The sequence below is a fragment of the Loxodonta africana genome, chromosome 2, assembly GCF_030014295.1.
Source record: "Loxodonta africana isolate mLoxAfr1 chromosome 2, mLoxAfr1.hap2, whole genome shotgun sequence".
Taxonomy (NCBI): Eukaryota; Metazoa; Chordata; class Mammalia; order Proboscidea; family Elephantidae; genus Loxodonta; species Loxodonta africana.
The window spans coordinates 85,222,415-85,249,361 of NC_087343.1; the positions used below are offsets into that span (position 1 = coordinate 85,222,415).

The window sequence follows — 26,947 nt, forward strand, 5'->3', positions numbered from 1 at the left end:
TGTCCTACAGGGTCGCAAGAGTCAGAATCGACACAGCAGCAATGGGTTTGGTTTTTTTTGTATGTGTGTGTGTGTGTATACACACACACACTCTTAGTTATCTGGTGCTGCTGTAACAGAAATATCACAAGTGGGTGGCTTTAACAAACAAATTTATTCTCTCACAGTCTAGGAGGCCAGAAGTCTGAATTCAGGGTGCTTTCTCTGTCAGCGTTGGTGGAAGGGCCTTGTCAGTGTTCCACTGGTCTAGGAGCTTCTAGGTACAGGGACCCGAAGTCCAAAGGACAGGCTCCCTTCCTGGTTCTTCATCCTTGGTGGCATGAGATGCCCTCTCTCTCTCTGTTTGCTTCTCTCTTATATCTCAAAAGAAATTGATTCAAGATACAACTTAATCTTGTAGATTGAGTTCTACCTCATTAACATAACTCCCTCTAATCCTGCCTCGTTAACATCATAGAGGTAAGATTTATAACACATAGGAAAACCACAGCAGATCACAGAATATGGACAACCACACATTGCTGGGAATCATGGCTTAGCCGTGTTGACACACATTTTGGGGGGTACAGTTCAGTCCATAACAACGATTCACTGGTTTTGCTTCTCTAGAGAATCCAGCCTAATACACCTTTTTTTTTTCATTGTGTTGTCTTGTTACATTGTAGGAGTTTTTTATATATTCTGGATATTGAACCCTTATTTGATAAATATTTGATAATTTTTCCCCATTGTTAGGTTGTCTTTTCACTTTATTAATAAAGTCCTTTGATGCACAAAGTACTTTAATTTTTATACAATCCAGTTTATGTATTTTGTCTTTTGTTTCTGGTGGTTTGGTGTCACATCTAAGAATCCATTGTTAAAAATTAGGCCCCAAAGCATTACCTCTGTTTTCTTTGAAGAGTTTTATGATTTAAGTTCTTAACTTTTATATCGTTAATCTATTTTGAGTTAATTTTCAAATATGATGTGAGGGATCTGTCCAGTTTCATTCTTCTGGTTGTAGGAATCCAGTTGTCCCATCATTGTTTATCAAAGCAAGTATTGTTTCCCCTTTGAATGGACTTAGCACCGTTGTTGAAAATCAGTTGTCTGTAGAGGTATGGGTTTATTTCTGGACTCTAAATTCTATTCCATTGGCCTGTATAGCTGCCATTATACTAATAATAACCTATTTTGAGATCCCTGGGTGGCACAAAGTGTTTGTGCTTAACTACTAACCTAAAGGTTGATGGTTCAAACCTACTCAGCAGCACCATGGAAGAAAGGCCTGGTAGTCAGTCTGCTTCCGTAAAGATTACAGCCAAGAAAACACTGTGGAGCAGTTCTACTCGTTAACACGTGGGATCGCCGTGAGTTGGAATGACTTGACAGCAGTGGATTTGATGTATAGTGTGTTTATGTGAGATATTATACTTCGTTGTTCTTTTTGAAGTTGACTTTATTTGGGGCCCCTTGCAATTTCATATGAACTTGATGATTGGCTTTTCCATGTCTGCCAAAAGGCTTTTAGAATTTTGATAGGTATTGCATTGACTCTATAGATTACTTTGGGTAGTACTGACATCTTAGCAGTATTAAGTCTTCCATTTCATGAACACAGAATGTCTTTACATTTACTTCAGTCTTCTTTAATTTCTTTAAGTAATGTTTTATAGTTTCAGTGTACAAATCTTTTACCTCCCTAGTTAAATTTATTCCTAGGTGTTTTATTCTCTTAAATGCTATTATGAATGGAATTGTTACTTTATTTTCCTTTTCAGAATGCTCATTGCTGACTGTTGTTTGTTTTTACCTTGTGTTCTGCCACTGTGTTAAATTCATTTATTAGCTTTAGTAGCTTCTTAGAACACTTTTAATGTCTACTACCTTTCTACCAGTTTATATACTATTGAAATTTGTTTTACTCATATCTTTCTTATCCTCACAAATGTGATATTATTATAAACCATGTTTATTTAGATTTATGTTTCTTTCAATGCTGTGATCGCCTTTCCCTCATATATTCCTTTGGGGTCATTTTTAAGGTACACTTTTTTAGAAGTTCTTTTAAATGGCTTTGTGTAAATAAACTCTCCATGTTTACCTGAAAAAAATTTTTTTTAACTCTGATTCTTGATAATTTGTTTTTCTGGATACATGTTGCTATTTTCTCTCAGTTCTTTGACTATATCGTTCCTTTGTTTTCTGGTTTCCATTGTTACTTTTAAGTATGTTCCCAGAATTATTATTCCTTTGAAGGTGTCCTTTTCTTTGTATCTCCTTTGTCTTTGGGGTTCAGTAGTTTCACTAAGAGCTCTGGTGGTGCAGTGGTTAAGAGCTTGGCTGCTAACCAAAAGGTCAGCAGCTCAAATCCACTAGCGCTCCTTAGAAATCCCATGGGACTGTTCTGCTCTGTCCTGTAGGGTCGCTGTGAGTCAAAATCGACTCGATGACACCTGACAACAACAGTTTCACCAAGGCTTTAAGCATTCTTTGAAGTACCAGTTTTGCTCAATCCCATAAGTTTTTATGTGCAGTGTTTTATTTGTATGTAGTATATTTTACACGTATTTATAAGTATTCTTTGCTTTCCATTATTCCATGACCCATGAATTATTTAGATAAGTGTTTTAATATTTCTGATAGTTTATATATGTAATTGTTATGTTGTTAGAGTTGTTTTTCAAGGCGTTTTTGTGTATATATAGAAACAGTTTCCCCAACTAAATTGTAGATGTATCAAAACAGAGCTCTTGATTTTGTTACTGTTTCATTGCCTGACTGTATTTCTTGGCATGTAGTAGATGGCAGGAGCCCTGCTTGTGCAGTGGTTAAGCGTTCAGCTGCTAACCAAAAGTTGGCAGTTTGAATTCACCAGCTGCTCCTTGGAAACCCTATGGGGCAGTTCTACTCTGTCCCATAGTGTCGCTATGAATTGAATTCAACTCGACGGCAGGCCGTGGGTTTGGTTTGGTTTAGTAGATGGCATAATATTTATATGTTAAAGAATTAAATAATCATGCTTTTTGTTCTCTAGGCATTACAAGAGTTAAATTCTGAATAAATCTACAGGTAGGATGGACAGTTATTTTAAAGCAGCAGTCAGTGACTTGGACAAACTCCTAGATGATTTTGAACAGAACCCAGGTTTGTTCATTTTTCATTTTTCCCACTAATAGAATTTTTTAAAAAAATGCCTGTAATTCACTTGTCTCAGGTATGGAGTATTTATAGCAAAATATGCTTTCAATTTTGGCCACATGGTTATTTTTGAAAAAAGCACACTTATTTTCTTTATAGCATGGTAGTTTATTATACTGAGTGGAACCTATACCCAGAACTAGAAATAAGGAAGCTAGAAGTTTCTCTTCAGGTACAAATTTAGATCTAAGAAAGGTCTTTAAAACTAACGTGAGCAAACTAAAAGCAACTTGAAAGGCGTATGTATGTAAACTGGTGTTTCATAACTATGAGAGATGGCATTTTCCTCATGAGGACTAGGATCCTGTAAGGTTAAACAAGAAAGTTAGATTGTTTGTCAGCAGTTCCTTAGTCTGGTTTTTATAATGCAGCTGAGTTATTGAATGCAATTCCTATGATTTTATGACATCTATAAAAAAAAAAAAAAATTTTTTTTTTTTATATTCAAAAGTAAACATCAGGAAGTATTTTAAAGCCTAATAAAAATAGTTTTGTTGGTTATTACTAATTTGTAAAAGGGCAATCTATTTATGGTTTGAAGAAGGGGAAGTTTACTTAGTTTAGAAGTCTCAGAAAACGTAACATTGTCTTATTAATTTTTATTTTGTTTCAGTATTCTGAATAACATTGTGTTTCTCTTTTAAATAGATGAACAAGATTATCTCCAAGATGCACAAAATGTGTATGACTCTAATTACTGTTCAGTTTCTTCAGAGTTAGTTTCCTCACAACTGACATCGCTGCCACCAAAGTATCAACAATGCATTAATAGTTGCGCCTCATCAGAAACATGCTATGAGACAAACCAGATTGCCCTGAATGAAAAAACCCTTGAGGGGCTAACTTGTAAACAAAATGAAAAAAATGTAGCAGGACTTGATCTTCTTTCTTCTGTGGATAGTGGTACTTCATATGAAGTCAAACCTTTATATATGGGACGATGTAGTAAACCTGTCTGTGATCTGATAAGTGATATGGGTAACTTCGTTCATGCAGCTAATAGTGAAGAAGATATTAAAAAATTATTGCCAGATGATTTTAAGTCTGGTACAGATTCTTTGATTGGATTGGATTTATCTTTAGTGTCAGATACTTACTGTGTTTCCTCAGCAGATCATGGTAGTGATACTGTCACAGAGGAACAGAATGATGTTACCTCTGAATTACAAAATAGAGAAGTCTGTGGAACCAAAGAATTGGGTATAAAAATAGACACAACACTTTCAGATTCAGGTAATTATAGCGGAACAGAAAATTTAAAGGGTAAAAAGATCTCTAATCAGTTAGAACCAACTGATTTGAGCATGCCGTCTCCTTTGACTGAGCAAAGTTCCAAAATGTTTGATGCCAAAGACAACGTACAACACAAGAACCAGCCTTGTGAATTATTAAAAGATGATGGCTGTTCGGTAAAAGAGGAGGTAGATGTAGCAGTCATAGCTGCCACCAAATGTTTAAAAGAAGGAGACAGCACAAGTGCTTTGCCTTGCAGTCTTCCAAAAAATGAAGGTTTATGTTTAAATGATTCTAACTCAGGAGATGAAAATCCCAGATTACATGATGTTTCCTTTCAGGAAGATAAGACTGCTTTATTTATAAAACAATCTATAAAAGAAAACTCAAGAAATTTAGACTTTCAAGATAATGATGTACTCCAAGATTCTTCTTCAACTTTACATGTTTCAGGTGAAGATGTGCAATCCTCACTGTCCTGTCTTCCAGTATCTGGGTCTTTGTGTGGATCATTAATGGAAAGTAAAGCGCATGGTGATTGTTTACCACACAACGAGCATAAAGATAACATACAAGATGCAGTCACTGTGCATAAAGAAATACAGAAGACTGTTATTCTAGGTGAGGAACCATTTAAAGAGACTGATCTTTTGAAACAGGAAAAATTTAAAAATATAATTTGTCAGCCATTTATTGAAAGAATAGGAGATGGAAAGATAGATGCTGACCAAACCGTAACCACAGCGGAATCTTCGAATTACTCTGATAACAACAATTCTGCAGCTGCAGAATCTGCAGAGGAACTTTCTGGTGCTAATGCCCCAGAGTCTCCTGATTATTGTGAAGGCCTCACTTTTTTAAGCAGTTGTATTAATGGGCAAGACTTAGGTTACTTCAATATTGAGGAAGGCATGAAAAGCGACGCACTTATTAGTGATGCCGAACTTGATGCCTTTCTGACCAAACAGTATCTTCAGACCACTAACATAAAGCCTTCTGAAGAAAATGTCAATGACTCAAAATCTCCGATGACTCAGATGGCTATGGAAGGCCTAGATGATGGAACCATCAGTAATATATATTTCAATGCTGAAGCAGAAGCTATTGGAGAAAGCCCTGGTATTAGTACGACTTGTGGAACAGTTGATAAACAAAATGCAACAGAAAATGGTGACCTTTCTTTAGGAGAAAAAAGCACAATTCCAACTGAACAAGGGTTATCTAGCAGTAAGTCTGAGCTTACAAGTGAATTATCACCCTCTGATATTAATAATGAGTCTCTTCATGTTGGAGGAGCCAGACCTAAGCAGTTGTTTAGCCTTCCATCCAGAGCAAAGAATTCAAAGGAATTGAATAAGCTGGATATTCCAAAGCTGCCTGAAAGTGAACTCAGTGTGGCAAATGCCGTTGCCCCAGCCACTGGTACTGCAGATTCTGGAACTGATCCTCAGGTTAGCTTCAACTCTAATTACATTGATATAGAAAGTAATTTTGAAGCTGGACCCAGTTTTGTAACTCCAGACAAAGAATCTCTTCCTATACCTAAAAAACCTTGTGAAGAAGGCTTGGTTTTGGGGCAGAAACAGCCTTCTTGGGTTCCTGATTCAGAAGCTCCAAACTGTATGAACTGCCAAGTCAGATTTACTTTTACAAAACGGCGACACCACTGCAGAGCATGTGGGAAAGTAAGTTATAAAAATCTTTAAGTCTTTCCTTTCTAAACATCTTAATGCAATCTAATGCGACAAAAAAGCTGATTAACAAGCTGATTAACAGATGCCATTAGTGGGAATATATAAAGCATTGTCATTTTACAGATTGCTCGATGGTTGAATAAATATCACATTGTTATGGGTTTTACATACTAGGAAATGAGGAACACTTATTTCATAACTAATTTTTGTGAAATCTAAAACTGTGTTCATAACTTTCTAACACTGACATATTTGATGTTCCAAACTCATAACCCTCTGTCCTCTAATACATACTTTCAAGACCATGCTCGGCAGCTAGTGTTGTGGTCGGTGCACAGGGAAATGCTGAGAGTCAAGTAGGTCTGTACAAGAATGCTTTAGCTGACCTCATTTGTGCTCTGACTGAGCTAACCATCTGTGAACACTAAGGGATAGCTGTAGAAATAATACTGTGTTTTTTTGTCAGCATTTTCCAGCAGTATGTTGGCTTCAGATCAGCCCTACTCTCTTGCAAAAACACTAACATTCTGTTTTTTAAAATTTTAAATAAAGAACCACTGAAAACTTTTCAAATTATAAACTTAATGTTTTTGTTCCCCTTTCTAGTCAACATTTAGAGGAATTCTTTTTGTCACAGATATGGCTTTAAATTGCAAAAACCTTGTTTAAGTAAAATAATACAAAATAAAAAATAACTACCCAAAATTATGGTAATTAGAAAAATGATTTATGTAATAAGGAAAGTGGTTTTGGTTAGTTGGGTTTGGGATCCCAGGAGGCACAGTGGTTAAGAACTTGACTGTTAACCAAAAGGTCGGCAGTTCAAATCCACCAGCCACTCCTTGGAAACCCTATGGGGAAATTCTACTCTGTCCTGTGGGGTCACTGTGAGTCAGAACCAACTCCATGGCACCTAATAACAACAACCTCCCCTACCTCCAGAAGGTATAGGTATGTTTAAAACAAAAACAATTTTTTCTTTTTAAATAGGTGTTTTGTGGTGTCTGTTGTAATAGGAAATGTAAACTGCAGTACCTAGAAAAGGAAGCAAGAGTATGTGTAGTCTGCTATGAGACTATTAGTAAAGGTGAGTATTAACCTGACACATTTTCTTCCAGTAATTGAATATGTCTTAAAAACAGTTGGATTGTGACAAAGATAAACTTCTTTATTTTCTTAAGGCAAGGACCTAGTGTTGACTTATCTGGCTTAGGTGGGACATCCCAAGCCTTGGTTTCTCTTCTTTTTGTTCCACTCTCACAATTAATACTACCGGTTGGAAAGGAAGCATTCAGTTCTGGAGTGACAGTTCATTAACTTTTAACAGGTACCAAGTCCCTAAATGATGCATTTCATCTGCCTGTTTGTTTTTGTCATCATTACCGTTACCCTCATCATCATACTCTAAACTTTTGTAGAGTACCTACCAATAAGTAGTATTCATTATTATATATTAATAGCATAAGGCAAGATCATAGTTCCCACCCTTTAGAAAATAAAAACCTAAAATGAAAATAAAAGAACGAGTAAAAATATTTATGATTTTACAGATAAGTTCATAAGACTGCCACATGATTTACACATTTTTTTTCCCCTCTGCCACTTTAGAATTTTATGTGTATGCGTTTCCACTGTTTCCCTGGCTCCCTGGCTGGCTCCTATGATCGGCATTTGTATTGGTGGTGTTATTTGAGTTCTCACAGTTTTGTGTTGGGTGTGTGTTTTTTCCTCCCCCCAAATACATGTTTGTTCTTTTGAGTACTTCTTGGCATTTTCTAACATTTGTTGACAGTTTCATTGCCAGCAAATATTACTTGGGAGTTTTTATGACCAGACCTATGCACTAGCTCAGGCATTGCTTCCTCTTAGCCAGGAGAATAATTACCTGATGATAATTTGTTTTTCTCTTTTGAATGAAGATAATTTTTTTCAGCATTTCTCAAAAAAGCTCTGATGTGAGTCTGTTAGCCTGAGGTAAGCTGCTTTACTCCTTGCTGTCAACCTCTGCGCTGGAAGATCACAGAGTATAAAACTTTTTATATTTCCATATTATCATCATTGTTTATGATGAGTTTAGTTTCAGTGCCTGTAGTTCTGTTTTTCCTTATGGTGTTTCAGTAGTGCAAAAGATAGCTGTTAGCCAAGGCAACCTGCTAGAATTCAGAAATATTAGAAAGCGCTCCCACATAATTATCTCTTCCACTTTTAAAAAACAAAACAGCCTGTGAAGATTCGAAGCATTATTTCAGTTGATGGGTTGGATTCTGGGTGAGCATTGAGAAATGTACTGACGAGCCCTGGTGGCGCAGTGGTTAAGAACTCAGAGGCTGACCAGATGGTCAGCAGTTGGAATCCACCAGCTGCTCTTTGGAAGCTGTATGGGGCAGTTCTGCTCTGTCCTGTAAGGTCCCTGTGAGTTGGAATAGACTCGATGGCAATGAGTTTGGTTATCAGGGCTGAGGAGGAGAGAAGATGTAGTCACTAAAGAGACTTAGTAGGGTACTGAAATCAAGCTTTGGTTAGTCCGAGAAAATGTTTTAGAACAAATTTGTTATCTGTTTTATGTAGTCTATTTTGATATCCTATAGCATGTAGGGAAATCCTGGTGGTGTAGTGGTTAAATGCTACGGCTGCTAAACAAAATGTTGGCAGTTCGAATCCACCAGGTGCTCCTTGGAAACTCAGTAAGGCAGTTCTGCTCTGTCCCATAGGGTTGTTATGAGTTGGAATCGACTTGACGGCATCAGGTTTTATAGCGTGTAGTTTCATTGATGGTACTATTTATTGGTAATTTATATACCACAAGGAAATATAAATAAAGGTAACTTTAACATCAACTTCAGGGTTGAAAATGATATAATTGAGAGTTTAAAATAGTGCAGGAAAAACTGTCTAAATAAGAGGAGATAGATGATTCAAGGTTTGTGAGACACTTTCCACTAGAGATTGGAAGAAAGAGATAGTTTGAGTAGAGAGTGTAGGTAATGAGGACGTTGTGCTGAAACTGTATGAGTTTCAAGGAAACACATATATGAGTGCCATTAGGTAGATTTGGGGCACGTTGGAAATCTATGAAACCCAGATTAAGGTGTTTAGATTTCATTTGGTTAGTGGAAGCCATTTCACGAGAGTGCTATCATGTAGTGGCAGTTGAGGAAGACCACTAGTTTTGTAGTGGCAGCATTTATAGGAGACCAGTTTGGAGAACTGTTGAAGCTACCAGTTTTGTTTCATGTTATTTGGTTGAAAACTCATTCTGCAATATTCAGACATTGTTCTAGGTTCTGGAGTGCCATCTTAGAACAAAATTAGACTCCCTGTTTTCATGGAGCTCTTGAATGTGGGACAAGGTGAACAGTGAACAAAGAGAATATCTGACGGTGATAATACCATAAATGAAAACAAAACAATGAAAGAGAGAGATGGATAGTAACAGTTTGGTGGCAAGTGATGGTATTTTTCAAAAAGTAGTTAGGGCAAGGCTTTATGATAATATGACATGTGAGCAGAGACTGGAACAAGTGTGAGATTAAAGTTCCATGAGTATCTATGGAATGGGTTTGTGACCCATTATAACAACATAAATTTTTTTACACCAGTTGGGAAGCCACTAAGGAATTTTAAACAGAGGGATAATGTGATATGATTTGCATCTTAAAAGAATAACTGAACCATGTTGGAAACAGGCTTCAGGGGTACAAGAGCAAAAAGAGAGTCATTTAAAAAAGGATTGTTTTCTGTAGTAGATATCAAACCTATGCTAAATATTTATATTAAAATAACTAATTTGTGCGCCTGACCCAAGCCATGGTATTTGCAGTCATCTCATATGCATGTGAAAAAGCTGGACAGTGAATAAGGAAGACCAAATAAAAATTGATCCTTTGAATTATGGTATTGGTGAAGAATATTTAATATACCATGGACTGCCAGAAGAATGAACAAAGCTGTCTTGGAAGAAGTACAGCCAAATGCACCTTAGAAGCAAGGATGGCAAGACTTCATCTTATGTACTTTGGACATGTTATCAGGAGGGACCAGTTCTTGGAAAGGGACATCGTGCTAGGTTAAGTAGAGGGTCAGTGAAAAGAGAAGGCCCTCAACCAGATGGACTGACACAATGGCTGTAACAGTGAGCTCAAACAACAATTGTGAGTATGACACAGGACCGGCAGTATTTGGTTCTGTTTTATACAGGGTCGCTTTGAGTCGAAACCAACTCAGCTGCACCTAACAGTAACAACAAGACTGAAGCAGAGTGCTGCCGACTAAAGCAGGAGCCTGTGCTGGTTACTCAGACATTATTTTTTCCCAAGTACCACTTCTTTTTCTTGCTTAGCTGTTTATTTCTTTCTCCTTACAACTTTGAGTATAGAATGTTTATTTTAACTTACTTTAAAGTTCTAAAACATCTGAGATTTCAGTATCCTTTTTTTTTTTTTTCTTTATAGCTCAGGCATTTGAAAGGATGATGAGTCCAACTGGTTCTAATCATAAATCTAATCGTTCTGATGAATGTGCCACCGTCCAGGCTGTCCAGGAGACCCAAACATCCAGTAACACTTCACCTATAGCTTTACCAACCTCAGCACTTAAACAACCAAGTATTGAAGGTAACTAGAATAAAATGCTGTGTCTTAGACTAAAGATAAATTACTAAAATAGAAATTGTCTTATGTAGTCAGGGTCTGTTAGGAAAGAGAAACCAGACTAGCTATCAGAAGGGATTTAATACAGGGTCTTGGTTACAAATGTATGGTAGAAGGCTGGAAGAGCAAAAAGCAAGTGTTGAGGTAACTCAGACCAGTAACTACAGGAACCTTCCTTAGGGTCAAGGAAACAAAAAGGGAGAGACAGTATTACTAGAGCCTGATGCGAGGACACTAGGAAATGGTTGGTTTTCAGACCTAGGGGTGAAGGCTTGGCATCACACGGCTGATGCTGTGGCCTCTGGGGGGATGCCAAAGTGGCAAATGCTGGAATCATCTAGGGGCCTGTGATAGGGTTAGTGCTTAGATAACAAGAAGTGTTCCAGGGTTGATGTTAGGAGCATTGAAAATCCTGGGACATGCAGCTATATCAGCTGCTGCTGTTGCCGCACAGATCCCTGCAGGAGCTAGAAATAGAAAGACTCCCTTTTCTTCCCACTTTCCAGTCTCTTACTGGTGCTTACCATTGTCAGAATCAGCAAAGCCAGCTAGAAAGGGAGTCTCAGATTTGTAGTGTTCAGGCCCCTAGCCAGCCATCAAAGAGCACTGTATTAAAAGGTGGACTTAGGATTGAGAGATACTAGGTAAATAGCTGGCATATCTCCTTTTCCTTAAAAATCTATTTTTAACTCTTTGGCCTCTCTGTTTTTTCTTACTGCTTGTCATAGTTTGGGATCTTAAGTAAAGCAGGTATATGTTTTTAAACAAATTATTAGTCTGTTACATGCTAAAAACTATAGATGTCAGTCAAAGGCAAATTCAGATTCTTCTGACTATTGTTTTGGACTTCATTGTATCTTTTCAGTACCTGTTTTCCATTTATCGTAACAAATAAGGAGATTAATTGTACTCAGTTGTATATTATAGATACAAATGTAAATCAATTTGTTTTAAAAATATTTACAGAATGTCTTATATTGACAACCTGAGTTATTAAATTGTAAATGTATCGTTCATATGTCCAGTCATAAGGCAAAAATATGTATATTATTCTGATTTTTTCTGTGTTACCTATATTATGTTCTGGAAAGTAGATACCAAGCCTTTTGATTTTTATATTCTAAAATCATCTGGCAGTGATTTTCATAACTTTATGGATGCTTTATAACAAGAGAACAGTTATGCTGATACATAGTTATTTCTCCAAACTTGGGATTATCTGATTAGTTTTAACATATTAATAAAGTTCAGTATTCACATTATAAGAATAAAAAAATTGTGCTTCTCTCATTAAGTAAATAAAATTAAGAACTGACTTCTTATGTACAAGTGATCCTGTTTTCTTTTTTAGACTTTTTATGCCTCTTTCCCTTCTTTATGTTTTACTTTGCTTCTCTGTCCTTCTCCAGTCCACTGCACTTTTTGCCCCTATGCCTTAGTCCCTAAATTTATTCCATCTCCACTCCACACTCACAAGCCTAGCCTCAATAATGCAGGCTTTAAATCTGCCCCTAGTGTCTTCAAGGTATAACCTCTGTGATCTGCCCCTTTTCTGAGTACCTCATTTCCAGGGCCATCCCTGGTCTAATATGCTTCCTTTGTGTGGATTAGAAAAAGATTTCCCTACAGGGTAGATGAATGACAAAAAGCTGTCTCTAGGCCTTTGCAGCCCTGAGAGTCAGGGCTCACCACTAGATAGCAACGTTGTGGGGGTGGAGGAGGAGGTTTATCCTCCAGGTTGTAGTCGGTATCCCCCTCTGTGCAGTAACAGACAGGACAGTTCATTCACAGCAACCTTTTGATTTTCTGCTGCCCATGTTTGCATGAACAGTGTATGTTGCAGAGAGTTGTAAACCTGGACGACATGCTCTAAAGAGCATGACAATTTTTAAAAAGCTTTTGAATACTTTTCCTGACCCATTTGATATTAAACCATTGCAGTAGTACCAAATTAAAATGTTTTGCTTTTTCAACTAATTGTAGGATTGTGTTCTAAAGAACAGAAGAGGGTACGGTTTGCAGATGGTATATTGCCCAATGGTGAAGTTGCAGATACAACAAAATTATCATCTGGAAATAAAAGATGTTCTGAAGACTTTAGTCCTCTCTTACCTGATATGCCCTTGGTAAGGAATCTAAACAATGGCCTCTTAATTTAATAAAATTTTATTTTGTAGATACTTCCTTGTGTGATAATTTGATATTAGAGTACTTTTTTCTTCAATGCTTTGAGCTTCTTTAAATGCCTTGAGTTTGATAAAATGAGAACCGAATTGATGTAGTGAAGATGTTTTAGATTTTGCCTTGTTTAATGTCAGTTTTGCATTTAATGATATATTGCATTGGGAAAATCTGCTGCAGAAGATCTCTTTAGTGTGTTCAAAAGCAAAATGTCGCTTTGAGGACTAAGGTGTGCCTGACCCAAGCCGTGGTATTTTCAGTTGTCCCCTATGCGTGCGAAAGCTGCACAATAAATAAGGAAGACCAGAGAAGAATCGATGCCTTTGAATTATGGAATTGGCAAAGAATATTAAATATACTTTAATGGGCTGCTAGAAGAACGAACAAATCTGTTTTAGAAGAAGTACAGCCAGAATGCTCCTTAGAAGTGAGGATGGCAAGATTTTGTCTCATGTACTTTGGACATGTTATCAGGAGGAACCAGTCCCTGGAGAAGGACATCATGCTTGGTAAAGTGCAGGGTCAGTGAAAAAGAGGAAGGCCCTCAACAAAGTGGATTGACACAGTTGCTGCAACAGTGGGCTCAAGCATAGCAACGATTGTGGGAATGGTGCAAGACAGAGAGTGTTTCATTCTATTGTTCATAGGATCGCTGTGAGTCAGAACTGACTTGGCAGCACTAAACAACAAAAACAATGTCTGTTTAAGACAATGATTCTCAAATTTTTTGGTCTTGGGACCTCTTTATATTCTTCAGAGTTACTGAGGACACCAAAGAACTATAGATTATGTGGGCTATATCTATTGGTAATTAACGATATTAAAATTGAGAAAAAATTTAAAAATTACTTAAAAAATAAACCTGTTAGGTTAATAGAAATACTAGTTTTATGAAAAACAATATTCTTCAAAACAAAGGCATTTAGTGAGAAGACTGGTATTGTTTTACATTTTTGTAAATTTCTTCAGTGTCTGGCTTAATAGAAGACAGATGTATTCTCACATCTGCTTCTACATTCAGTCTTGTAATTTTTTTTTTTTTTTTGGTTAAATTATATGAAGAAAATCCAAGGTACTCAGTGACTCTCTGAAAGGGTCCCAGGGACCTCAGGGATCCCCACACCACATTTTGAGAACCACTGGTATAGGGAAATGGAACTGGGATTTAGTCATTTAATTTAGACTAATATTTGTTTAGTGATTTTCATACATTCACGGAAGTATCTACTGGTGGTATTTTATGTTTGTACTTATACAAGTGTGTAGGTGTTAAATAGAAAATACCTAACATAGAACCATAGTCCACTAAGAACTGTGATTGTAAAGTACTAAAATACTCATCGGGGCAAGTATTAATGCATGAATTAGGTATGTTTTCATTCATTAAACAAATATTTATTGAACACTTGCTCTGTGTTAATCATCAGATAGATCTTAAGTATACAGCATTAGACAAGAGGATACCTTCCTGCTCTGTTGGAGTTCACATACCAAGTAAATGTATGCTGTTTGTCAGTAAGCATTCATGAGCTAGATTTTACCAGTAGCCATAATTACTGAAGGTTTGTTTCTTAGCTAGGGCCTACTTTGATTGAGAATTTGATATTTCAACAAAATGAAAGTTCTAAACAGGCTAATAAGTATTATTTGAGTTCATAAATGGTTCTCATTTGGTATTAATTCTGGTTTGGCCAGTATAAAAAGAAAGAGACTTTATTGAAGCAGACTTATGTGTAAGTAATTCCAGGTGGCTACTACTGTGGACTTACCTACCATTCTGCTTCCTGACTACTTTCCCCTTACCCCCTCCTGCCCAAGCTGTTTGGAATATCATAAGGAGAGACTGTCATAAGGATTGAACTAAGCTTGCCTGTTCGTTGTGTGGTATGGTACAGGATCCTGAGGTTTTCCTTGCCTCATTTTTCCAGTATATGAAATTAAAGTTATTAATACCTCCCCAAGCATCTTGTAAAGCTAAAACTAAAATACTGTATGCTTCTGAAGTTAAAGAAGTAAAATGGCACAGTTTCTTCGGAAACGGTACCTCAAAAGAATATCTGAGCCATTTTGGCTTTTATTTTATTGAAAAGATGTGTGTCTGTAGATCAAGATTTCACAGTTGAAAAAGGAGTATGAACTGATTTTTTTTTTTTTAATTCTATATTTTATAGCTGGAAAACACAGTGGATTATGCCCATTCTACTACAGTGGAAAAACCAAATGAGATAGGAGATAATACAAGAAATGAGATTATTCAAAACCCAATTTCTCAGGATTCATCTGTGGAAAAACTGCTTATCAACCCAGGAACTGAGGGGTTACCTACTTCTGGTTCTTTTGTACTAGAGGATGATGTTTTTGCAGAAATTGAGCAACCATCTAGTCCTGTTGGTGTTGTCTTAGTAAACAATAATTTACCTGTTGCGAGTATTTCAGATTATAAATTACTGTGTGGTATTGACAAGTATGTTTCCAATAAGATTAGTCTTCTACCCAATGATGAAGACAGTTTGCCCCCACTTCTGGTTGCATCTGGAGAAATGGGATCAGGTAGGATAACAGTTATTTAAGTTAAAAATATATGTATATTTTTAAAGAAGGTGCTCATGAATTTTGTTGGAAAGTGCATTTTTTTTTTAACTTAAGTTTTGTTGTAATATGTATTATGGATGGTAGCTTTAGTTTACAAAAAATCTTATGTAAAATAGCCTTAAAAAAGTTGGCTTTTGAGTTGAATTGCATGATTCATTTATCACACCTGGGCTTTTACATTCGGTACAATAGGGAAACTCATAGACTTATAGCTCTGAAAAATATTCCTGGTGTATTAGAGTTTTGACTTCCTATTAATTTTTTTTAACCACATGATACTTAAAGAAAAGAGTATAGGATTGAGAGCCAGGAATTTTAGTTCCTTTTTCTACTATTTATTACATGTATGACTTAAAGCATGTTATTTAACCTTGTTGGGCCTCAGTTTCTTCCGTAAAAGAAGAGAACCTAGATGATTTCTAAGATCCTTTTCAAGCTTGAGATTCTGTGGCTAGCTCCCACCTTGGAGTGGTTCCCTAGGATAGGTACTTGTTGTCCTAGGCATTACGCTGCATCCAGCAACGTGAAATGGTTTTGTTCTCTGCATGATAATTACGTGTAGGCGAATGAGGCTTGGGGTCTCTGTTCTGTCAGTAGGAACTATTTCATGAACCTAGCTGTAATGGCAAAAATACCTTAAGCCCTGTTCTTTGCATGCCATGCATATTTTCCTATTGATTGTCAAGATGTTTGTTTTTACTACCTGTCACTGCAGTAGGGCATATGGTAACAAGCAGCATAGATAATGGCTCCAGACTGCTTTCACAGAGTGTAAATTTCAAAAATTATAATCGGAGTGACTGGCAAACTAAAATCCATTTTACAAAAATGTCTTAAAACTTTCAAGGTGGTAAAATTGTGTAAATATCCTGTGTGATCAACATAATTTGATTTATCAAATTATCAAGATTTATGTGTATTACATAGCCCAGGCGGTGTAGTGATTATGCATTTGGCTGTTAACTGAAAAGTTGGTGGTTTGAAAGATGTGGGAGAAAGATGTGACAGTCTGCTTTCATAAAGATGTATAGCCTTGGAAATCCTGTGGGGCAGTTCTGTTCTGTCCTGTAGCGTTGCTGTGAGTTGCAGTTGACTTGATGGCAATGGGTTGGGTTTTTGGGTTTTATATGTATTACAGTATTAATATCTTTACAGAGATAGAAAGTAAAAATAGTGTGTAACAATTGTGGAGGGTGTTGATTGGGTTTACGAAACTCATTTGCTTTTGTTCTTTAAATTTGATCAGGCATCGGTGGATTATAAATTTGTTTTTTCATTGTAAGCATATTTAACATTTTTTCATTGTAAGTTATATTTATCATAATTAATATATTATTTTCATTGTTTAGTGCCCGTAGTAGAAGAACATCCATCTCGTGAGCAGATCATTTTGCTTCTTGAAGGTGAAGGGCTTCATCCTGTTACATTTGTCCTAAATGCTAATCTACTCGTGAATGTCAAGTTGGTATTTTGTAAGTAATGATTCTTCTGTCTTTGCCTAATTGTTAAGCAGGATTTCTGAATTAATTACATCTTCAAATTAGATTTTGACAGACAACAATGAAAATAGGCAACTTTGGATATTGGTTTTTCAGGTAGGTATAACTATAAATAAATGTTGCAAATTTATACTCAGTGGGACTTGAAATACCAGCTTTCAGATTTTTACTGCCATCTCTTAGTCAGTCCTAGGTTAAGGTCATGGGCTTATACCTGAGTTGTATTTTGATGCTCATGGTACAATTGACTGATCTCTAATAGCTTCTAGATAAATGGAAATTTGGTCATTGGATTAACAGGAATCCTGATTTAGCAGCAATAAAAGATACTTTTAAAGTGAGTGACATATGATATGACCTAATTAGAAGTAAATAATCCTCAATAATAGATTTTAGCATCAGCATTTCATTCTCTTCGAAACTAACCTAATTCTTACCCACCACATTTTCATCTTTTATTTAAGTGTTATTTGTTAATTGACTCCTTAAGTTGATCCTTTATGCTTTCTCTTTTTTACACTAATCTTACACAATTCAACTTAAAGCTTTTGTGGGGAAAACACTGAAAAAATAAGGAATTTGAATAGTTGTGCTTCATGCCAAGGACAATTATTTTTAGTTTTTCTGGTTAATAGAAGTTGACATTTATAGTTGTATGCTTTTATCACTTAAGATTCCTCAGACAAATATTGGTACTTCTCAACCAATGGATTGCATGGCTTGGGACAGGCAGAAATTATAATTCTATTGTTATGTTTGCCAAATGAAGATACTATTCCTAAGGACATCTTCAAACTGTTTATCACCATTTATAAGGATGCTCTAAAAGGTATAGCACTTTATTTTGGACTGTTCAGACTAGGAAATAGATAAATTAGTAAAGGCACTTATGCTTTTGGCTATGCTAACTAGTAAAGATTTATTTTGTGTTGAGATTGCTGATTTCTTAAAGGATCTTAATCATCATTTTCACTTTTCTTAAATATAGCATTTTATGTAATTAGTGTCTTTACACAGACTTTTTATTTGGATTTAAAAAATGGAAATATATGTGCCTTGTGGATTTTTTTTTTAAACGTGTCTGTATACTCTTTTTTTTTTTTTTTTTACTGTCTGTATGATATTGGGGACACAGCACAATCTTTTGGTTGATCAAGTAGTAAGATCAAAAATTTTAAATTACCTGTGGCTAGAAAGGAAACCCTGGTGGTGTAGTGGTTAAGAGCTACAGCTGCTAACCAAAAGATCGGCAGTTCAAATCCACCGGGTACTCTTGGAAGACTATGGGGCAGTTCTACTCTGTCCTGCGGGGTTGCTATGAGTCAGAATCGACTCGACAGCAGTGGGTTTTTTTTAATGGCTAGAAATATTTTCAGTTTTTGTTCACAGTCCCCAGTGTCCAGGAATAATTGATCTTTGAGCACAGAAGGTCTTCAGTAGATGTTTCTTAAAGAGTGGAAATAAGCAAAAAAAAAAAAAAAGTCTACATTGCTTTACTTATGGAGGTTATATTGGGATACTCAAACTGAGAATGCCTCTTTAAAAACAATAATAACGTAAAATTCTTATATTTTTTCTAGGAAAATACATAGGAAACTTGGACAATATTACCTTTACTGAGAGTTTTCTCAGTAGCAAAGATCATGGAGGATTCTTGTTTATTACACCTACTTTTCAGAAACTTGATGATCTCCCCTTACCAAGTAATCCTTTTCTTTGTGGAATTCTTATCCAGAAGCTAGAGATTCCCTGGGCAAAGGTGTTTCCTATGCGTTTAATGTTGAGACTGGGTGCAGAATATAAAGGTAAGTTTTAGAATGATAAGCTAAATTACATAGGTTCAGATATACTGAATATAAAATAAGAATTTTAGGTAATTCATTAACATTAATTTTTGAATGGATTAATGGGAATGTTATTGTATGCTTTTAAAATTCCAAACCAATGCTTTTCTACTGTCAAATTAGTCTAGACAACCTTGGTATGTCATAAAGCTTCTAGATGGTCAGAAATTATGATATTAATTTACCTTAATTTCTTTTTTAATTTTGAAATAGAACGTAAAAAACTTTGAAAGTATTATTTTTTTTTTTTAATTAATTTTTATTGTGTTTTAAGTGAAAGTTTACAGATCAGGTCAGTCTCTCATATAAAAATTTGCGTACACCTTGCTAAACCAAAAACCAAACCCAGTGCTGTCAAGTCGATTCTGACTCATAGTGACCCTATAGCACAGAGTAGAACTGCCCCCATAGAGTTTCCAAGGAGCGCCTGACGGATTCAAACTGCCTACCCTTTGGTTAGCAGCTGTAGCACTTAACCACAACGCCACCAGGGTTTCCATACACCTTCCTATACACTCCTGATTGCTCTCCCTCTAATGAGATAGCACAGTTTTCCCCTCCACTCTCTTTTCTCGTGTCCATTCGGGTAGCTTCTGGCCCCCTCTGTCCTCTCATCTCCATTCCAGACAGGAGATGCAAACATAGTCTGTGTCTATTTGATGCAAAAATCTCGTTCTTCACCAGTATCATTTTCCATCCCATATTCCAGCCCAGTCCCTGTCTGAAAAGTTGGCTTTTGGAATGGTTCTTGTCTTGGGTAACAGAAGGTCTGGGGACCGTGGCCTCCAGGGTCCCTCTAGTCCCAGTCTGACCGTTAAGTCTGGCCTTTTTATGACAATTTGGGAAAGTATTATTTTTTTATGAAAGATTTCTTAAAAGCATGTACTGTAGGAACTTCGTTTTTTATGTTGCCTACGTATTGAGAAGATAAATTATTGCAGTCTCAATTTGTCCAAATCATAAAACCAAAGATAAAGGAGTTTTGGGTTTTCATTGCCAATTCTTTTCAGTTGCTGACTGTAGTCAAGAGTTAACTATTTTTAGGTAATAAGGGAATACTTAAAAATAGTGGTTCTCATCTTTTCTGAGCTTGGGGTTCCTTATATTTGTATCACCCAAAGTGATATAGACTGTATTGTTTATATATGTGTATATATGAGAGAGAGAGAATGTGCATGTTTACATAGCTACTCTTGACAAAAGCAGAGATTCTAAAGCTATTTTGAAATAATGGTCCAGGTTTATGTGTATAGTTATTTCTAAGTCTAAATCATTTCTAGTATTAAACATTTGTGAATTCCCACCATTTCTTTATCCCTGACTTTTTTCGGGAAATAATATATTTATTGTATGTGAAGCACATCACATCTAATGATATTTTAGGCATTTGATTCTAATATAATTTAATAGGTATTTTCCTGTAGGAAATTTATGAAAGTGATCAATACTGTTTCAGAATGGACACAGTGAAAGAGAAATTTAGGTAAATTTCTCTATTTGGCAATTTTATTGAACTCTGATTTTAGGAACGTTCCTAGCATTTGAAGAGTTTAAATACGTGATTCTATTAAATCGGTTATACAGTAACAAAATTCAACTTTCAGGTTCTGTACTGTGTGAATCAAAGAGCTTAAGAAATTTTATTCTGAGTGAAATGTTTCATCCATTCAGTCTAATATTTTGTCTCTGATACTAATAGGTGAAGGCTATTTTATGGAAGGTTAGAACAATATACTAAAAAAAAATATACTAGCTACTCTTAAATCATTATGGAACATATCTGCAAATTTGGCGGGTGTTTTGGCCAGTATCACTTCTAGTAAGTCTATTTTCCCCAAACAGAATGTAGGGAAATTACAGAGCAGCATGAGGGACTTCTCAAAAGATCACAGGGATTGGAATTGTGAAGGTATAATGGCTGTTTGGGGATGATGAGGGCAAATCACCAGTAATATGTAGAAGTTGGAAACCCTGGTGGCATAGTGGTTAAGAGCTACGGCTGTTAACCAAAAAAGTCAGCAGTTTGAGTCCACCAGGTGCTCCTTGGAAACGCTATGGGGCAGTTCTGGTTTGTCCTGTAGGGTTGCTATGAGTCAGAATCGACTCAGTGGCAATGGGTTTGGTTGGTTTGTTTTTTATGTAGAAGTTAACTAATCCTAGCAGTTTTCTGAGCTCTTTACGTTCTGCCGAATTTTAGATTGACTAGTACTTTGACATTATTGATGTCCATGCCTCCATAGTCATGAAGTTGGAACGTGTGTATGTATTTTGTTACAGAGGTAATGTAAATATGGAAAAGCTAATGGCAGAAATTAGAGTCCCAAGATTAAAGACTGAAAACAACTGTCTCAAATTAGTAATTTTCAGATGGAGATTATCTCCTCTTGTATGTTGATAGAACTTGTTTAGCATGTCTTTAAATGCTGGAGTAGATGACTTATGAAGTCCCTTTTTAACTCTGACAGTATGTCATCCTAAGCCCCATAACCTGTTGAGGATAATGTTTTAGATAAAATTACTTTGATCAAGCTGCATAGGTTGCTCCCTCCCTCCTTCATGGAAGGTGATGAAGTCATCATTTACCTTAATCATTTCCTTTATCAGTTTAATGTCTTTTAACACTAATGTCTTGATTTTTTTTTTCCATTCTAGATCCTCTGTCCTTGAAATAATTTAGTTGCTCTTTTTAGAATTACAAAATATCTAAAATATACAAGTACCCAAAATATCCTTGTATAGCAAGGATGTATGTTACTCTGTCTCAAGTCTTTAAAAAAGTCAGGTGTGTGGTGGTCTCTTAGAAAGTTGAGAAAGTTTGTGTAGTAAATATTAGAAAGGTTAATTTGAGAATGACTTAAACCAAGAACTGTTTAAAATATCTCTGCTTTTTATCATGTTAGAAATAGTCTTGCTTTCCTTTCTTTATCTTCCTTTTCCTCCAGAGGCCCTGCTGCATTGCCAGTAAAGTATCCTTTATTTTTGGTATGCTATATTTATACTGCTGTAAAGAAAAGGGTCGCTATGAGTCGACGGCAATGGGAAAATGGGAAAAAAGAAAGAGAACCCCAGTGGCACAACGATCAAGCACTAGGCTGCTAACCAAAAGGCTGGCGGTTCTAACCTACCCAGTGGCTCTGCAGGAGAAAGACCTGACAATCTGCTCCCATAGAGGTTACAGCCTAGAAAACCCTATGGGCCAGTTCTCCTCTGTCACATGGGGTTGCTATGAGTCAAAAATGACTTGATGGCATCTAACAACAACAACAACAACAAAGAAAGAGAAAAATGTTTAGGTGACAGGTACCATGTCCCTTCCCCGTCTCTGCATGGACTTCTCTGTTACTCTGTATGCTTCCTTTGTCAATCCAAGAACTATAAAAGTTTACTATCATCCACAATTAGCACAATGGAATATTAATTGTAAATGGCTTAAAAATCTTTAATTCTTTTGTTTCTCTTTAAATTATCAGAATTTTATAGAGGTCTAGCCGATTACGTCTAGTTTTACAGCTGCTATAATATTGTGGAAACAACACATATAATGAAAAGATTAAATGGTTTTGAATCAGGCAAGCCTAGTTTCAAATCTGTTTCACCACTGATTAACTTAGTCATGATGAGCAAGTTGGTTGATCTCTCTGTTTCAACTTTTTCATCTGTAAAATAGGTATAGTCATTCTTAGCTCATTGGGTTGTTGGAGAGTTTTAAATAAGGTAATGTATATAAAGCTCCCAACTGAATGTAGCATCTAGTAGATGCGCAGTAGAAGTTAATGTCATCTTTCATTTCCCTGAAGAACTGATTGGGTGGTATTTAGCCATAATATCAGAGTTCGGGTCAGTGTATGCAGTTAAGAATTCGTATTTCATATTGAGTTACCTGGTTTGCTTGTTTGAAAAACGGGAGTAAAAGTACTTTTTTGATTATTGTTGTCAGTTACCAGTTATACTTTCTTATGTACAGCGTATCCTGCTCCTCTAACAAGTATCAGAGGCCGAAAACCTCTTTTTGGAGAAATAGGACACACCATTATGAATTTACTTGTTGTGAGTAATTGAAATATTTTATTGTTCTTGTAACTGCTTAAGTTTATTTAGCAAATTTCACACATTTGTATTTCTCAATTTTAATTTGGCATGTTTGGCATATTGAAAGTTCATCTATAATAAATCCTAATTCATTGAATATGAATGTGCTCTGTTTCTGACAAATTGCTTTTCAGAATATAGTAGCTCCTAATTTGTGTGCAAGAGGGCAGTGGTAGTTCAGGGGTAGAATTCTTACCTTCCATGGGGGAGATCTGGGCTCTTTCCTGGCCAGTGCATCTCGTGTGTAGCCACCATTTATACGTCAGTGGAGTCTTGTATGTTGCTATGATGCTGAGCACCAGTTCAGCAGAGCTTCTAGACCAAGATGGAAAGGCTGGTGGTTCATTTCTGAAAATCAGCCATTGAAAACCCTGTGGATCACAACCGTCCAACCCCATTGTGTGTAAGGAGAAATGAGTTGAGGGCTGACTCCATGGCAGCCCACAACAGTGATTTATGTGTGCCTGACTCTAATTTTTTGTGACTCTAATTGCCTTTTCGTTGATTCTGCTGCAGTTCTAACATATTTAGATAATGTGAGACCGCTATACAGTTGTTGAAATTTTAATAAAAGTGTTAATAAAGTTAGTCAGTTTTGTGATTTTGAGCGAACTACGGACTTTGTTTCTTCGTTTGTAATAGGACGGGTTTAATTAGATTACATCTGAGGTTTCCTTACATCTCTGATTTCTGTAATTTTGTATTTACCTGTTACCATAGTATTATGGATTGAATTATGTCCCCCAGAAATGTGTGTTGTAAATCTTAAACTTTGTGCCTATGGTTATAATCCCATTTGGGAATGGGTTGCCTTTGTTACGGAGACAGGGTTAGTGTAGGGTGTATCTTGAGTCAGTCTCCTTTGAGGTATAAAAGAGGTTAAACAAGTGAGCAGAGCAGAGTTGGGGGACCAGAGATGCCAAAACACGTGAAGATCACCCAGGAGCAGAAGCCCAAACAAACCCGACCTTCCTTCAGAGCCAACAGAGAAAAAAAGCCTTCTTCTAGAGCTGGCACCCTGAATTTGGACTTGTAGCCTCCTAAACTGTGAGAAAATTAATTTCTATTTGTTAGAGCTACCCATTAATGGTATTTCTGTTATAGCAGCACTAGATAACTGAGACACATAGAGAAGTATTTCAGTGGACTCACTTTACTTTATCCATGTTCAGTTTGAAGACCTTTTCTATTTTGAAAGATCTGTAAGTATAAAGAGGAGTTCAGCCCCAAATACTATAGAATTCTTCCTGAGAATGATAGTCTTTGTAATTGATGTGGAGTAGCTGGAAGGATTGGTTGGTTTTCTTTAGCTGGTACTGGCTTCATGGATGGTATTTTGATATTTATGTATCAGAAGCCTTGAACTGATGGATACTCTTAAAAAAAGGTTTACTAAGTGGGTTGATGTTCATGGATAGTAGTTTAAAGATTATGGAAATGTGATTATTTTATGTAGGACCTTCGAAATTACCAGTATACCTTGCATAATATAGATCAGCTCTTGATTCATATGGAAATGGGCAAAAGCTGCATAAAAATACCTCGGAAAAAATATAGCGAAGTAAGTATAATTGCTTTTTTGAATTTTGAAGACAGTTTTTAAACATTGGATTTCCTTAGAATTGTGTCATAATTTTTTGTTTGTTTTGAATCAGACTATTTAATATGCAATGGCAAAAAAAACATTATTTTTAAAATTTTAGAGTTTGTTTCCTAGTAAGGAATTTGTTTAGCTACTGTTTTTTTCATCTTTATTCTTAGTGTTTTATTTTAAAGCATTTATATCTTTCACATTCCAGGGAGTTGCCCAGACCAAAATTTGATAATTATGAAGCTGATCAAGAATATGACTTTGAATTATTGTAACCAATAAAGGCATAAAATGTTAATAGCATTTCTAAATGAGTGTTTTTCCTCCCAGGTAATGAAAGTAATAAATTCTTCTAATGAGCATGTCATTAGCATTGGAGCTAGTTTTAGTACAGAAGCAGATTCTCATCTAGTCTGTGTACAGAATGATGGAGTTTATCAAACACAAGCCAACCGTGCAACTGGGCATCCTAGGAAAGGTGAGAGCTATGGTTCCTGATGCTAACTCATAAAACCATCTCAATTAATATCATTCCTTTCAAAGGGGAAAATTTGCTGAATTGGTAGTGATAAGGCAGTATACTTTAAAGTTTCCGCTACACAAATAGGTTAAACAATCCATTCTATTTGTGTTTTTCTCTTGGGTTACATTGCACTTGGAAGATTGTATTCATTTTGATATCATCAGCCCTAGTGCATTCATAGGGTATTACCAGTTTCTTATATAAGTTTGTAGGGACATTTTTGCTTGTTTATATATTCATGCAAACTCATACACACAATTCCTTATTTTGACTTTTTTAAACAAGTCATAACATCTCTTCTGTACCTTGCTTTTTTTGTTGTTGTCGTTAACATACCTTGGAGTTTATTCTATGTTAGTATATGAAGTTTAGGAAGGAGCCCTGCAGGTGCAGCAGTTAAGGGCTTAGCTGCTAACCAAAAGGTCAGCAGTTCGAACCCACCAGTGGCTTTGTGGGAGAAAAGACCTGGCAGTCTATTCCCATAAAGATTATAGCTTAGGGGAAACCCTATGGGGCAGTTCTGCTCTTGTCATATAGGGTCTCTGTGAGTTGGAATCAACTTGACAGCACACAACGACAACAGTATATAAAGAACTTTTCATTCTACATAACTTTCCATTTTGTAAGTATACATCATTTAACTGTCCCTTATTGGTAGACAGGAAACCCTGGCGGTGTAGTGGTTAAGTACTACGTCTGCTAACCAAAGCGTTGGCAGTTTGAATCTGCCGGGCATTCCTTGGAAACTCTATGGGGCAGTTCTACTCTGTTCTATAGGGTCGCTATGAGTTGAAATCGACTCGACGGCACTGGGTTTGGTTTGGTTTATTGGTAGACATACTTGTTACCCATCCTTGGTTATTTATAAAAATGCTACAGTGAGTAACTTGGTACTTTGGCATTCTGCATACCTGTGAACCTATCTATAGGATAAATTCCTAGAAGTGGAAACATCAGAGTATATGTGCCACTTGTAATTTTAATAGATATTGTCGTGTTATCATTCATAGAGATTGTTCTGATTTACATTCTCATCAGTAGAAGACATTGGATTTTTCATACCATCACTGACACAGGCTCAAACATTCTGAATAGTACAATTATTAGATACAAACATTAAGTTACCCAGTGGTTAAGAGCTTGGCTGCTAACCAAAAGACCAGCAGTTCAAATCCACCAGCTGCTCCTCGGAAACCCTGTGGGGCACTTCTACCCTGTTCTGTAGGGTCGCTATGAGTCTGAATTGACTCGACAGCAATGGATTAGGTTTTTTGGTTTATGCAATGTTTTATGTTAATTTTGTTTTCTTTGGGTTTTTTTTTTTTTAATTGTGCATTAGGTGAAAGTTTACAGCTCAAGTTAGTTTCTCATACAAAAATGTATACATATATTATTATTAGACTCTAGTTACTATCTCTATAATGTGACAGCACACTCCCCCTTTCCACCCTGGATTTCCTTTGTCCACTCAACCAGCTCCTATCCCTTTCTGCCTTCTCATCTCACCTCTGGACAGGAGCTGCCCATTTAGTCTCATGTCTCTACTTGAACTAGGAAGCATACTCTTCACAAGTATTACTTTATGTTTTATTGCCCAGTCTAATCTTTGTCTGAAGAGTTGGCTTCTGGAATGGTTTTAGTTCTGGGTTACCACAGAGTCAGGGGGCTGTGTCTCCTGGGGTTCCTATAGTCTCAGACCATTAAATCTGGTCTTTTTATGTGAATTTGATTTCTGCACCCCACTTCTCTCCTGCTTCATCAGGGACTCTCTGTCAGGGCAGTCACTGGTGATAGCCAGGCACATCTAGTTCTTCCGGTTTCAGACTGATGGAGTCTCTGATTTATGTGGTCCTTTTTGTCTCTTGGGCT

General features: G+C 36.3%; 1 protein-coding gene across 2 annotated transcripts in view; it reads left to right on the forward strand.

Annotated features, from left to right (window-relative positions):
- ZFYVE16 (zinc finger FYVE-type containing 16) overlaps positions 1-26,947 on the forward strand; it is a 51,939-nt gene that overhangs the window by 14,076 nt on the left and 10,916 nt on the right. For both annotated transcript variants that reach the window (XM_010588245.3, XM_003408115.4), the window contains 12 exons: positions 3,020-3,129; positions 3,832-6,101; positions 7,101-7,197; positions 10,562-10,723; positions 12,743-12,885; positions 15,112-15,490; positions 16,882-17,004; positions 17,705-17,860; positions 18,612-18,836; positions 22,840-22,922; positions 24,421-24,525; positions 24,886-25,033. In XM_010588245.3, the coding sequence (XP_010586547.2) occupies positions 3,060-3,129; positions 3,832-6,101; positions 7,101-7,197; positions 10,562-10,723; positions 12,743-12,885; positions 15,112-15,490; positions 16,882-17,004; positions 17,705-17,860; positions 18,612-18,836; positions 22,840-22,922; positions 24,421-24,525; positions 24,886-25,033 (3,961 nt within the window). In that variant the 5' untranslated portion in view covers positions 3,020-3,059. The remainder of the gene's footprint in view (positions 1-3,019; positions 3,130-3,831; positions 6,102-7,100; positions 7,198-10,561; positions 10,724-12,742; positions 12,886-15,111; positions 15,491-16,881; positions 17,005-17,704; positions 17,861-18,611; positions 18,837-22,839; positions 22,923-24,420; positions 24,526-24,885; positions 25,034-26,947) is intronic.